Source organism: Balaenoptera musculus, chromosome 5, assembly GCF_009873245.2.
Source record: "Balaenoptera musculus isolate JJ_BM4_2016_0621 chromosome 5, mBalMus1.pri.v3, whole genome shotgun sequence".
Lineage (NCBI taxonomy): Eukaryota > Metazoa > Chordata > Mammalia > Artiodactyla > Balaenopteridae > Balaenoptera > Balaenoptera musculus.
The window spans coordinates 9,910,159-9,924,805 of record NC_045789.1 but is presented as its reverse complement, the minus strand read 5'-3'; the positions used below and the strand labels follow the sequence as shown (position 1 = coordinate 9,924,805).

Here is a 14,647-nt window from a genome sequence, read left to right as displayed (position 1 = left end):
CCCTGCCCCCTTCCCTCCTGTCTCACATCTGTCAGTTGATGGGCATTTAGGTTGTTTCCACTGTTTGGCTATTACGCATGATGTTGCTGTGAATATGCATGCACAAGATTTTGTGTGGACAGAGGTGTTCATTTCCCTGGGGTATACAGCAGACTGGAATTGCTGGTTCATGTGATGACTATGTATAACCTTTTGAGGAGCTATTTTCTAAAGCCCTTTACAGTCTTACAGTGTGTGAGGACCCCGTCTTATTCAGTCCGCTGCAACAAAATACCACAGCCCGGGCGGCTTATAAACAACAGGAATTTATTCCTCACACTTCTGGAGGCTGGAAAGTCTAGAACCGTGGTGCCAGCAGATTCAGCGTGATGGCTCGCTAGGACCCACTTCCTGGTTGATAGATGCCTTCTTGCTGGGTCCCCACATGGTGGAAGGGGTGAGGGGTCTCTGTGGGTCTCTTTTATAAGAATCTGTTAATGAAGGCTCCACCCTCATGACCTAAGCACCTCCCCAAGGCCTCTCCACCTCATGCCATCACGTCGGGCATTAGGATTTCAACATATGAATTTTGGAGGGACGTGAACGTTCAGACCACAGCGGCTCCAGGGTCTCTGCGTCCTCACCCACACTTGTTATTATCTGTCTTTTTTTCTTTATAGCATCCCAGTGGGTGTGAAGTGGTATCCCATTGTCATTTTGCCTTTCATTTCCCTAATAGCTCATTGGAGCATGCTTGAGGTGCTTATTTACCATTTGCATATCTTTTTTGGAACTGCATCTATTCAGATCCTTAACTCACTCTTTAATTAAGCCATAACAGAGTTACAATGTTAAGTGTCAGGTGTTCCAATTTACTGTTCTTCCACTGGCTTTCCTAGAGGCAAGACATAAGAATAAGAACCTTCTGAGGCATATCTCTGTATTTAGCCCAGCTGATGTTGAAAATACTTCTCATGATATACTGTCACTTTACTTAAGGATTCATGTGATAAATTCTGGCTATCTTTAATGTCAGAAGAAAAGATTATGACATCCAGAAGAAATTTGGTTTCCTTTTATCTGACAGAAGAGCTAGTTATGTCCATTTCAGCACTGACAACACAAATCTGTCACCTTTGGTTTGTGCTGAATTTGCTGTAGCTAACTCCTTTTGAATTCCTGGTACTTTTCTTTTTCTTATCCATTGGTTGTGTTCTTTTTTAGTCTTAATGTTTTAGTGGTAACTCTCTTTTTATATTACAGTTACCTCAACCATTGTTTTAGAAGCAGGTAAACAATAAAATTAAGAGACCAGACAGGCAGTACATCTTAGTGATAAACCTTATGGGTTCTAGAAACACAGTCTCTTGATTTGTACATCTCACTGCCACCCACCAGCCCTGGAATCTCCAGCTGGTTTTATAGAATCTTTCACATATCAAAAATGGGAATAAAAATCATACAGATTTTGGTTTTGTTGTAAGGCTGAACTGAAATAGAAATTGCTTTGCAAAGTACCACACTCTCCTAGTAAGTAAGTACTAGCTGTGATTTTATTATTTCCTACATCTTTTGACTAGAAGGAAACACTTGCATTCTCTCAACTTTTTAAGAAAACAGACTTTGAAAGGAACTAAAAGACAATAGTGCAAAAGGCCAAATTAATTCATACAGGTATAATGATACTGTAGAGTATTTGCAAGAGTGGATTGTGTACCTGTGGTTGTCATTATAAGGGGAATTCACAAACCTACCTCAGGATTATTTATTAAAAATTCTCATCTCATTAATTCAAAACAGTTGCACATTTTCTTTCCTTGCTTTAATCCTAAATCACAGCATATTACGTATACTATGTTTGGGACAGATTTTTAGCCTGATTTTAGGTATCTGAAGGGAATAGAAAACATATAAAACATGGGTATGATGCAATTGACAGTCTTCAGATAGTCATCTTTTGGAAATATGTTTGAAATATACTTTATTATCTTTGTCCTCCTTTATAAGGTTTGAAAACCAAAATTGGAGAGAAATTTTTAAAAATGGAGAGAGGGAAGTCTAACTCTACTCCTCCTAGTTGCATTTATTGTATCTCTCAACCTAAACCCTGACACCGAAATTCTGAAAGGTGGTGGTAGGTGATAATTATCTCTTTTCCTTGGCTTTTCATATTTTTTCCTCCTTTGCTTTGTTTCATATATATGTGTGTGTGTGTGTGTGTATATGTATACACATATGTCATTTTATATATATGTATATGTGTAAGTATGTATATATTTTCCCCTACCCTTTTCTGTTTATAATTAAGCTTATAGATCTCACAAATTTCTGTTTTCCCCCTCTTCGTTTTACATTGTGTTATTTTCCTTTGGGGATATAATAGTGGAACTAGCTAGCAATTTGGAAAGTCCCTATCAACAGTGTGCTGAAATTGATGTGCAATTACGTGATTGCTTATTTAGGAGAAATTTATGGATTCATTAAATCCATCATTTTAATGCTGACTGGACTTTTAAAATTTCTCACTTCAATCGGTAGTTTGTTTCCAGTCGTGTTAAACAGAAACAAACAGAGTGATTTATTTAACAGTGATCTCTGTTACTACAACACAGGAATTAATTTTGCACTGACCTTGTTTGTTCTGAAGTTGTTGGAATTTTTTTTTGTAACCAGTAGGTGATTTTAATTTATCATTGCTACAGTCACTGAAGAGAAAGTTTTTAGTTTTATTTGTTTTCTGACATATCTTTTATATGCAGTATTGGGACTTTAACCAACCTCCCTCCCTCCCTCCCTCCTTCCTTCCCTTCCTTGCATTTTTTAACTTTTTACTTTTGAGCTGAAGGATTCTCTCCCTTTTGTGTACTTTGAGACTGTCTTTGATGTGCATGACTATGAAATTGATTTATCTCAGGCTGCAGTAGTTAATTGCTTGACCACTAGGTGTTTTACCATACTCCAGTGAAGGGGAACACACATTGTTATACATAAAATGGGGATTTAATAGCAATTCATATCTGTAAATAATCATTAAGCTGTTACAGCTATAGTAATGTGAGATACTGTTACTGAACAGTTAGCTGCCACGTGAATACACGAGAATCCTGTAGTAATGCACCTTCCATCTTCCCCAGAAGTCCCTGATAGTCTAGCATATTATAACTCATGAATTTTAATGCTTTTACAATTATAAGTTATATCCATAAAAAATCCACTGTTTGCAGTAGTACATGGCACATGGTATTCTCTTAGTAATTATTTTATTGTTAAATAAATAAATACGTGACATCTTGAGTTTCTTTCTGTTTGTACATCTTTCCAGCAGTGGTTGGGCAAGTAATTTGACTTCTGAGTTTCAAATAGTTTTTCATTATAAAATGGGAATGATGGCATTTACATCCTAGGTTTTTTCATGTTGATTGAATGAGATATAATACAGGTAAAAATGCTTAGTCATTAATTTTTTTAAAAAATCTCTTCTGCTTTAATTCTCAGTTGCTATTGGTTTACTATTTATATCTTGTAATTAGCAATGATGTTCATAATATGTCTTTACACTTAATCTTGTCACAGTTGGAAATCAGATGTGTTACAAAAAGAGGGATTTACTGATTGTAATTTAATGCATTTGTGAAAACATAGATCTCAGAGAAGCCTGGGTTTGAAACCTAGCTTTGTCCGTTGTTGGCTGTGCGAATCTGAACCTTTTCTTGAGTCTCAGTCTCTCATTTGATCAACGTGAATAATACCTATACTGTGGAATTGTTGCAGGAACTAAATGAGAGCATTGGTGAAACACTTTGGCAATAAACAAATGTTAGTGATTATTTCGTATACACCCTCACAAGTAAAAAACAACTTTTAATTCTAGTTCTGGGAATTATTCAGTTAATAAGATGTTTGTTTTATTTGCTCATGACTTGTTTTTTCACTTTTCTGGATTTTTTTAAAGAATATGAAGCATGTTATTACAGTCTCTCAATGGGTCAGGCACTGGGCCAGCCACAGGTCATATATTTAAAAAAAATTTTTTTCATTTATTTTTGGCTGCGTTGGGTCTTCGTTGCTGCGCTCAGGCTTTCTCTAGTTGCTGTGAGCCGGGGCTACTCTTCGTTGCGGTGCGTGGGCTTCTCTTTGCGGTGGCTTCTCCAGTTGCAGAGCACGGGCTCTAGGTACACGGGCTTCAGTAGTTGTGGCGCACAGGCTTCAGTAGTTGTGGCTCGCGGGCTCAGTAGTTGTGGCTCGCGGGCTCTAGAGCACAGGCTCAGTAGTTGTGGCGCACGGGCTTAGTTGCTCCACGGCATGTGGGATCTTCCCGGACCAGGGCTTGAACCCGTGTCCCCTGCATTGGCAGGTGGATTCTTAACCACTGCGCCACCAGAGAAGTCCCTAAAAAAATTTTTTAAATAAAATTTATCAAACTGGATTCTTATTAAAAAAAAAATCGAAAGTAATTGCTTCAAGAATTTTAACTTAACCTTTATTCAGAGTTAAGATTTGAAAAAGTTCAGTGGACTCTTCCTGATAGAGGTTGAAAGTGAAGAGCTCGGATATTAACGGCCACAAACGTGTGTTCCCATGAGCACTACACTCCTTGTTTTTTTGTCTTAGAGATTTTATATGCTTACACAATATAATTACAGAATATAATTTTATATTAATTTCTTACAGAAATATAAGTCTTTGTTATTTTTCCAGTTGTCTTGAAATATAAATGGCATATAAACATTGCATAAGTTTAAAATACACATGATGATTTGATATAGGTAATATTGTAAAATGGTCACCACAGTAAGTTTAGTTACATCATCACCTCACATAGTTATAATCTTTTTTCTTGTGATGAGAACTTTTAAGATCTACTCTCGTAGCAGCTTTCCAATATGCAACAGTATTATTAACTATAGTCCCCATGCTGTACATTATATCCCCAGGACTTATTTATCTTACCCCTGGAAGTTTGTACCTTTTGACCACCTGTTCCCTCAGTTTCACTGGGTTAAAATCAAGGTCCTCCTTGCCCCTCGAGAGGCCAGCTGCCTTCCCTGGCTGTGGCTTCCTTCTCTCTCTCCAAGCCAATCGCCCTGCACCTTCAAATCTCTCTGACTACAGTTGCTGTCTCCATCCTCACAGCTCCTCCAACTCTGACCCTCCTGCCTTCTTATAAGGATACTTGTGATTAGACCGGGCCCACCTTGAGATTAGATTTTGCGGGCTAATCTTCCCATCTCAATTTGCATCTTAATTTGCATCTTAATTTGCATCTGCAAAATCCTTTTGCCATGCAAGGTTACGTATTTGCAAGTTCTGGGCGTTAGTATGTGGACACGTTTGGGTGGTTCTTATCCAGCCTACCACGAGCAAGATGTTAGAGTTTAAGGTATAGGATGGAAATAAGGCTAGTACAGAATTTGATTTTGAAAAACCGTGAAGCCACGTTAAGGAGTTTGGAATTTCATCTGGACCTACAGTTTGTATTCTCATGAAAGGTTAAAAATGTTACAGTGGATGCTCGCTTCCGTGTGCACGCACTCAGAACCCAAATACAATTAAACGGGTGATCACAGGTCCCTCGAACCTCGTCTGTGGAGCCCTTAGACCTAAAGAGAATAAGCAGGAAAGGAACACAGTCAAACCTATTTCAGAAACGAAGGGGTGTAGTTGTACCGAAGCGAATGCTGATGAGGTCTGCATTTAAAATGTTTTCATTTTAAAAATGGCTGTGGGAACAGAGAGGAAATTGACTTGAAAAACTTTTATGAGGTAGAGAAAATAGGCTGTGATGATTTTCTAGGGAGGGATTAAAGAATCCAGAGGAGGCTGCAGCAGCCTTTGAGATGTTTATGAAAATGACCCTAATGTACACTTGCTACTGAAATTTTCTCCCACTTCGTGACTGATTTCTAGAGTCTACCTGAAACCAACTGTAACTTTCTGTTCAAACACGTTGCTTGCCAACTAATTAATTTCTTCTATTAGGGTTACCATATAATACGTAGTCCCAACTAGGACAATGATTTCTAGAACCATTTTTTTAAATATTTAAATCAAACTTACTTGTAAAACACTAAGGTAAAAATTTTGTTCCTTTAAAGCTTCCATTGTCAAAGGTACAATCGCTTAAGTGTAATACAGTTTCTTTCTTTTTTTTGGGGGGGGGGGCGGGGGAGGCGCATGACTTGTGAGATCTTAGTTCCCTGACCAGGGATTGAATCCGGGCCCTTGGCAGTGAAAGCGAGGAGTCCTACCCACTGGACCACCAGGGAGTTCCCAAGTAATACAGTTTCTTAAATCAAAGGTGAAAAAGAATTCAAAATCACTTTTGAAGAGTGACAAAAAGCCTCAAGTTTCTTGGGGTTCTGGATTTATGCAGCAAATTTCTTTGAAGATTGAATCGACACTGGCAGTACCTCACTATTGTTTTCAGTGTGTGGGCATGATGGAGGAAAATTCAGCATGGGAGAAGAAGACAAGAAACCCCCTTGGTGGACAGACATTTTTGATTGCTACTTAAGACTGTGGTGGTCCAGAAAACCCCCTGGGGTTAGTGTGTTGCGGTGGTCCACATAGGCCGCCTCGGTCCCCATCTCATGAACTGGTCCACGGGACCTTGCGTTGGCGTTAATGTAGAGGGGGGTGAAAAGATCTTCCCAGTGCAAGGCAGACGTTTGGTGATTCTGGATTCTTAAGATCCTGGTGGAGAGGGTCCTTCTGATACCCTGGCAGTAGTCTTTGCTGGTACCTCGCTTAACCTCAGCTTTCCCAGAACACTTTTAAGAGTGAAGGGGGACCTTATTAATAATCACATTAAGTCAACAAGCATAAATCGAAACTTTACTCCAGGCAGCCTGGAGTTTAAAGTACCCTAGTTATTAGGCACTGCTCCAGTGTCCTGGAAAACGAACTCTAGAATCATCTTGCATGCCTCTCTTACCTTGACCAGTATGGCACCTCTTTTGCCTCTTATGTAAAGTCAGTTATTCATCTTAGGAGTTCTTTCTACAAAATTCATGTGATTTATCCTTCACTACATAAATTCAAGACCTGTTCATCTCAGCTGGATTATTATTAACAGAGTCCATTTATGTATAATGAGTCTCCTTCCCATCCTAGCACCTTCTTGTTAGACTTCCAGATGAATCTGGCACTAGTTTTCTCAAGCTTTTCATTCTACTTAAGAACCTACAGTAGTTCCTGATTCGCCTAGGTTTCTTTCTTTGCTATTTAAAACCCCATGCTTTTCCCGCTGGTGTCTGTCTCCGTGCTCATCACACAGACCCACGTTAGATGCCTCTCTTTCCTCTGCCGTCCTAATCAATGACTTCTGTATGAGTCAGCTCAACACTTGCCTTCTTGCAGCTCTAGCTGCAGTCGCTTCTGTCCATCCCATCTTTTCCTGTCTTCTAATTTTAGAATTTTCTCAACTACTAAGGGCACACATTTCAAATTTGATTATACAGTTTAGTGTACTGTATTTTCTAATTGAAGGATTAAGACTCAAGTGCCTCCAGGGGCCATGAGGTAATTGTAAACTGTGAAGCTGGCAGAATGACGAACAGTAGGTATTAAGTGTTTGTGTTGATTGCTAGCGATAGTAATTCCCACCTAGTACAGGTACATGGCCTTTCAAATCACTCTGCAGGTGAGACAAAATGGTCAATCAGAACACCTTCACAAGATGTGCAACTGATGTCCTTAATATTTTTACATATACTTCATAGTTCAAGTGATACACCATTCCCCGTACCTCTCCTTAGCCATAATTCCTAGAAGATTAATAGGTACACATTGTGCATTGTATAAGTGCTTGGGAAATTAAAAAGTTAATTATGGCTTTAGCAAGCTTGTTGGGAAAATAACTAAAACTTTTCAAAAGAAAATCCAGTGTAAAATAAACTATGAGGATATATTGTACAGCACAGGGCATATAACCAATATTTCATAATAACTGTAAATGGAGTATAACCTTTAAAATCGTGAATCACTGTGTTGTACACCTGAAACTTATATCATGTTGTAAATCAACTTTACCTCAATTTAAAAAAAAAAGCAAGTGTAGCTATTTCCCAGGTCTGGGGGATTACCGTGGATATCCAGGGCTTCCTATTCCCAAGTCAGCCCTCTTGCCCAGTTCATCGTGGGGTGGGCCCTGATTTTCTCCTGCCCTGGAGAGTGGTGTAGTGGATCTGCTTTGGCTTCCGGGGGAGGAGGGAAAGATAGCGAGCAGTCTAGCCTCAGCCAAGGGGGCATGCTGAGAGTTAACAGGGAAGCTGTAAAGAGAACTAGAAGAGGGGCCGCAGGCAAGCTAGGGAGGAAGCAGTAGAAGTGCACGTCAACCAATGTGGCTTAAAAATGACCCATGGAATTGGGGTGTCTAAACTTCGGGTTGCATCAAAGAATGACGAGACCAATACTCAGTACCTGAAATAAAAAGACGGCTGAATTGTTGGTTACTGTGGTAAGGGAAAGCTATGCTGGGCAGGAAGTCCTTCTGAGCAGAGCAGACTGCTGTCTTACCCAGGAAGTGTGGAATTAGGATTGGTGGGCTTTCAGGAGGTGTTGACATCATCTGAAGGAGAGTGGTTATTCAAATAAGGCGGTTATCGACTGCTTGACCCTCAGAGACATGTTTATTGGAGCATTCTTCACTGGCCAGAAGTGATGGGTTGTCATTTATGGGTTGGCTTGCAAAACCAGGTGGTTTACTGAGGCAAGCTGACGATTGAACAGGTTGAAGTTAGTTATTTTGGCTATTGGTTTCCATGGCTACAAAGAAATTGATCTTTTCCTAGGACTGTGGTCATTTTTTTTTTCCTGAAGTGGGATGGGAAGGTATCTAGAATTCAGAGCAGAGATGAGATCATCAGATTTAAACGGGACCTTTTTCAGGGAAATCTTTCAGAAAATACTTAGGAGAAGGTAAGAATAGGCCTGACCCCACAGAATGGGGCTGTTTGAACAAAGCAGATTCACAAACCAAAGAAAGACTTAGTTCCTCCTATTTTCTAAGGAACCAAAGCCCACAGACCAGTCTTTCTCTGGTTATATGAGGACTCTAATACCCAGTAATGTTACTGAATAGTCTAGAGCAAGGGTCAGTAAGCTTTATAAAGGATCAGGTGGTAAATATTTTAGGCTTTCGGGCCATGGGTTCTGTCTGTTGCAGCTACTCACCTCTTGCCTGGTACTGCCGAAGTAGCCGTATGCATCATGTGAACAGACGGGTGTGACCAGACGTCATCTAGGGTCGCTGCGTTTGGCACACAGGCTAGTTAGCTGACCCTGGACTAGAACAGGGAATCTTCCAGGTGCATCTACCGTGAGGGATTCAAACACCAAAGTATCGGAACGTTTCTGACTGCGAGAGAGTATATAGATGCTAAATAGTTGCTGACTGGCTGACTTCTGATATCCTGTCTGATTGGATGTCATTGATTCCGGGCCAGGTTGGGATTCTCATGGAGAAATAGCTGGGATAGGGCAGGAGCTGGAGTAAAGACTGTGCCTGAGTTTGGACCAAAAAAAGCCTCCACTGCCCCATTTCTAACGGGCCTCAGGTGGTTCATTCTATAGTTGCCACCCACTGCCACTACCCACCCTGATACTCACTGGTGCCTGCTACATGGCTGACAGTATTATATCGACAGGTGCTGCCAACTGTTCTTCTGGCAACTGTTATATCTACTCCAGCTAAAGAGATTTTGTCCTTTGATAGCTCTGCCAGCTGGCATCGGAGGGCTTGGCGTTGAAGCGTTTTTAGCTTTTCTGGAGGCTAGAGGGTAAACCTGGTCCTTTTAGCTTCCTTCATCAGGCTTCCCTAGGTCAAAGGGTGATTTTGAATGACAGTGTCCTTGACAGTGTCAAGGGGCCTTGACCATCCATTGTGAAGTAACCTTGGCACCTTCCTCCAGGGTGCCCAGGGATCGTCTTGAAAACAGGACATCCTTTGTCCTGCCATGGCGTTTCAGCATTTCTGGAAGTAGTCATCGAATTAGCCCACCATAGTGGACTATTCAGAAAAGCGCTTTTTAAAATTCCTTGATTATCCTTTCTGGGGGAAAAGCAGTAACTCATATAAGCAAATCTCTTGGCTATGGCTTGTATATCTTAAGGTTCTTTGTAAATCAGTACTCAGGGATGTACATGTGTGACAGTTCAGAGACCTTTCTGGAATTAATTGGACTCTGCTATCACTTTCATCCATTTGAGGGTCAGGAAAATATAATATTTCAGACTCCAGTTATAGATATATTCCATGGAGAAACAAACTTTGTTTATAGTGAAGAGAGTCTTCTGGTGCTTTTTGTTAAATGGCCTATTCAGGGTTTCTTTTTTGCAAGTGAAATCTAGTCATCACAGAAAAATAAGGATAAAAATTTGTTAGGTACAGTACTAATTTTACTTTATAATGGTATATAAAAAGTTATGGAGATTAGAACTAGATTTTTTTCCTTCTTATGTCATCTTTATATAGTAATATCCAAATTAGAAATAAGATAAACATATATCTATTAGAAACAATAACAAGAGGTATAATTTTTTGGTTCTCTAACTTGATGTGACATTACTGAATGTTTTTGAAATTCATCATTAAGACTTGATCAGAAAGAAGAGCAACAGTCTTGAAAGAGATGGATAATGAAAAAAGGCTATCTTTGTTAGATATTTAAATGAATATTATAAAGTTATAGTTGTTCAAATATTATGAAAGTGATATAAAACTAGGAAAAAAAACTAGATAGAATATTTTAGCCTGAAAAACACCCTGTTTTGTGCATGTGTGTGTATGTGTGTGTATGTATGAATTTAATATATAATATGGATAGTGTCACAAGTGGGAAATGAAAAATTTGCTCAATAAATTGGGTTGAGTCCTTTTGTTGAGTATATGAGTTAGGCTAAAGACAAAGTTGTTTTATATACATACACATATAGTTACATATAGGACCTTCAAATATAGTAGCTTATTGGGAGATTTATTTCATCCCCACATAAAAGTTTACTTGGTCTAGGCTTGTAGGACGCTGTACTCCTCAGGGTCATTCAGAGGTCTAGGTTCCTTCCATCTAGTTACTCCGTCATCCTCTGGGACACTGTTCCTCTTCTTCATGGTTGAAGCTGGGTTTCCGGTGCATCCTCATTCCGGCTTGTGATGAAGGGCACGGAGAGTAAATGTGGAGCAAGGGATTTCCTATTAAGCACATGACACAGAATACTATTGCACATATATTATCGCTACACATTCTGTAATGCAAATCTGGTCACATGGCCCTGTCTACCTGTGTGAAAGGTTGGGAAATGTAGTCTCCAGCTGGATAACCGTGGGCTCAGCCAACTAAGGGGGAGAAAGAGCTCTAATGTTATCAGAAAGAGAGATTACTTACAGGAGAGTGTTAACAGTCTGGGCCACAGTAGTTATATGAAAATAAAACATCATCTTTTTACTATATTTTGAATAATTGCAGATAGATATCTGGTCAAACCATATGATAAGCATCGAAAGTTGTTAGCATAGCACCTGGCAAATGGTAATAAAAATAAATACCTTTTATGGATTATATCATTTGATCTTTACAATGACCCTATAAAAGAGACTGCAACTGACTGCAGTTGGTAAATGGACAAAGAAAATGGATCAAAGACAGTTCACAGAACAGAAAATACCAATGACTAATAAGGATTTTCATATCTTTAATGTTATGATAAAAAAGAAGTGTAAGTTTTAAGATGAGAAATCATTTTCACTAACTGACTTAGGAAATGTTTTACAAAATATTCAGACTTGGGTAGGGTGGGTTGTAGAATATAAATTGCCAAAGCCAGTGTATGTCAGGAGCCTTAGCACATGTTCATATTCTGTGATCCAGAAATTTCACTTTCAGGAGTCTTTACTAGGAAAAAAAATTAGAATGAGGACAAAGCATTACTTAAAATCATACATACATAAAATCGGAAACCATGTAAATGTCTAAAAATGGGAGAATGACTAAATGGTTATATACACAGAATGTAGTACTACACATGATTAAAATTGTTTATAATGCTAACAATATGGGATCCGGCCTCTGATGCAATGTTAAGTGAAAAAAATTAGGATTTAAAATGATCAGAGATTAGATTTAAATTATGTTTTTTAAAAAGCATAGAAAAGATCCTGGAAGTAGATATGTTAAATGTTTCTGGGTGACCTCTGTTATTCTTTTACCACATCTTGGCTTCTTTATTAGCGTCTCTACATTTACTAATCAAAAAAAAAGTTTACTTACTTATTCCTTCCTCTCCCCATTGGATGATCCCGGAATGAAGGTACATACATTGTCAGTAAGGTGTATAGCATAGCACCTGGCCCAGTGTAGGTAATACATATTGATTGGGTGATGTTGGATGATGGGCCTCGAGGTGACCTAATCTTTTTATTTTTCACCATGGACAAGCAATATTTATATAATCAGAAAAAGACAAATTTAAGTATTAGAAACAGTTTATTTTATGATTTTCCTTAGTAATCAGCCTAGTTTTCTAATGGGTGAACGAGAAGCAGAAGTGATAAAATCTAGATTAAGGTGGAAGTAGAAAAAATTTCCTTTTTGCAATAGAGAAGATTCTGTCCATTATCCCATGTCCATTCCCTTGTATGGCCTTGGGATTGTGTTATTCTGTCTCTTGGAAGTAGAGTCTGTGCAGTGTTATGTGTGCACGTATAGAAATAAAACATACTCTGTCACGTTCTGTGGCTTGCTTGATACGATCTGCTATCTTGGCTCTGCTGCAGGTAGCATTGGTTGGCTACAGTTACACAAAGAATACTAGATTTGAAGAAAAGTATTGAAATGGGAGATGATTTCGTTTTTCCCTTTTCCTCCCACCTCCTCCCCTTAAGATATAACATTATTAATATGTTTTGTGATTGGGGGCAATTTAAGTCTTTTAAAGTTGGGTCAAGTGAAACTTCCCACGTAATATTCGTCAGCATTCTCTTAAAGGTGCCAGTAAAAAAGATTTGACAGAAAAGTGGTATTAAAAAAATAGGATAGTTTCCTTCTGGCTTGAATGAAATGGATATTTTAGCTGTCCGTTTAAATGTTTGCAAATTGTTAAATCAGATTTTCTAATCACACAGCATATGGAGTAGAAAATTCTTGAAAGGTCAGCTAGAGGCTAATTTTCCAGACAGTAAATCGCATACGTAGAATTATGGCTGTCTGGAAACATGTTTTATGTTTATCACCAGTGTATGTAAGATAATTTGAAAATAATCAGAAGCATTAAGTAACAGCTACACAAAATAGAGCATTTCATTTAGAACAGTGCTGATAGAATAAAGGTGGAAGGAAGAAAATTCTGATGGAATGTAACTGATTTTTAGGGGGGGGGGCAACAGAAGTGAAAACGGCCTCAGAAAAAGTGAGAGGTATGCCTGCAGATTTAAACCTGAGTGTAAATACGTGAATTTTTCTTGGCGATGAGTAGCCACGGGAAGCAAGCATGTTTTCGCTTTCTGCACTTAGTTAAGTCCTGTTAACGAACACCGCCAGGTGATGGGCATTTTCTGAACGGAAGAAGCCTGTGTTTGGCATCCAGCAAGTCAGGTTTAGGGAAAAGATGTCAGCGACTTAAGACCCAGGTCACGTGACTCCGCCTGCTCGCCAGTCCTAGACGCTCTGGATCGGATTTCAACTCCAGGCAGTCCTCCCAGCCATGTGGGTTCAGCCAAATCAGAAGCAAAACCACACTTCCGAAAATGCTGGGAGCCGCTCTCCACTCACCGTGGGGCCTCGGGGTCTGGAGCTGTGTTTCACATCGGAGCACATCGACCGAATGGAATTCTAGTGTTTCGCTGTCATTTTGATGTTTTCATCCAGTCTTCATCAGATCTACTGGGTACTTCCTGCGAGATGGGCGCTGGAGCTCTCACCGTCTGTGTGAGTACAGGCCGCCTCTGTCTCCGTGGACTCTGCCGGGGCCCGGGAGGGGCCTCCGCCCTCCGACTTCTGGGGAGATGTCTGAGTGCCTCTGTTTTTCCTTCCTAGGAGGTGGCCGGAGATTTGTTAACTTAAATTCCTGTCTATTCAGATGGACGTGAAGCAGTATTTGGGGTGGCATTCCGTATTTTTGTCCACTTTCCTTTTCCAAAAAACAGGTGAAGGAAGAATGCGTGCCGAGTTTATTCAGTTGAGTGAACTTGGTACACTGTAGATCACTCTTGAGCGTTTTAGGCTTTTCTTGTTCTGAAAGAGTTAAATATGAGCTAAATTGTAGTTATTGGAAATATCTTGTGCCTAGATTGAGAACAAATTAAAAGAATTAAAATAACCATTAATTTATTTGCTTCCGAGAATATATATAGCATTTTTCTATTTCATATTCTTGTTTTCATCTAGTAATTTCTAGAATTTTTATTTCAGCGTGGTTGCTAAAAGTAATGGTGAAAGAGCTAAGTGGGTAAATGAGTGTGAATCCTTCTGGAAACTTCTGGTTGTAATACAGTGGCAGCAATAAATAACACTGATATAAAATCCATGGGGAAATGTGTATATTTCTAGGGCTGAAATTCATGAATTTCAAAAGCAGTTCTGTTGGTGCTTACATGTAATCTTTTGCAATAACCGAATATATCTTCAATTATATAACTTACAGGATACTGTAATTAAATTTTTTATCTCAATAT

The 14,647-nt window shown here is 39.2% G+C and overlaps 1 protein-coding gene across 4 annotated transcripts in view; it reads left to right on the top strand.

Moving 5' to 3' along the window:
• Positions 1-13,694: 13,694 nt before the first annotated feature.
• Positions 13,695-14,647, top strand: part of FAM13A (family with sequence similarity 13 member A) — a 343,034-nt gene continuing 342,081 nt past the window's right edge. For all 4 annotated transcript variants that reach the window (XM_036852674.1, XM_036852673.1, XM_036852671.1 and 1 more), the window contains exon 1: positions 13,695-13,901. In XM_036852674.1, coding sequence (XP_036708569.1) covers positions 13,875-13,901 — 27 coding nt within the window. In that variant the 5' untranslated portion in view covers positions 13,695-13,874. The remainder of the gene's footprint in view (positions 13,902-14,647) is intronic.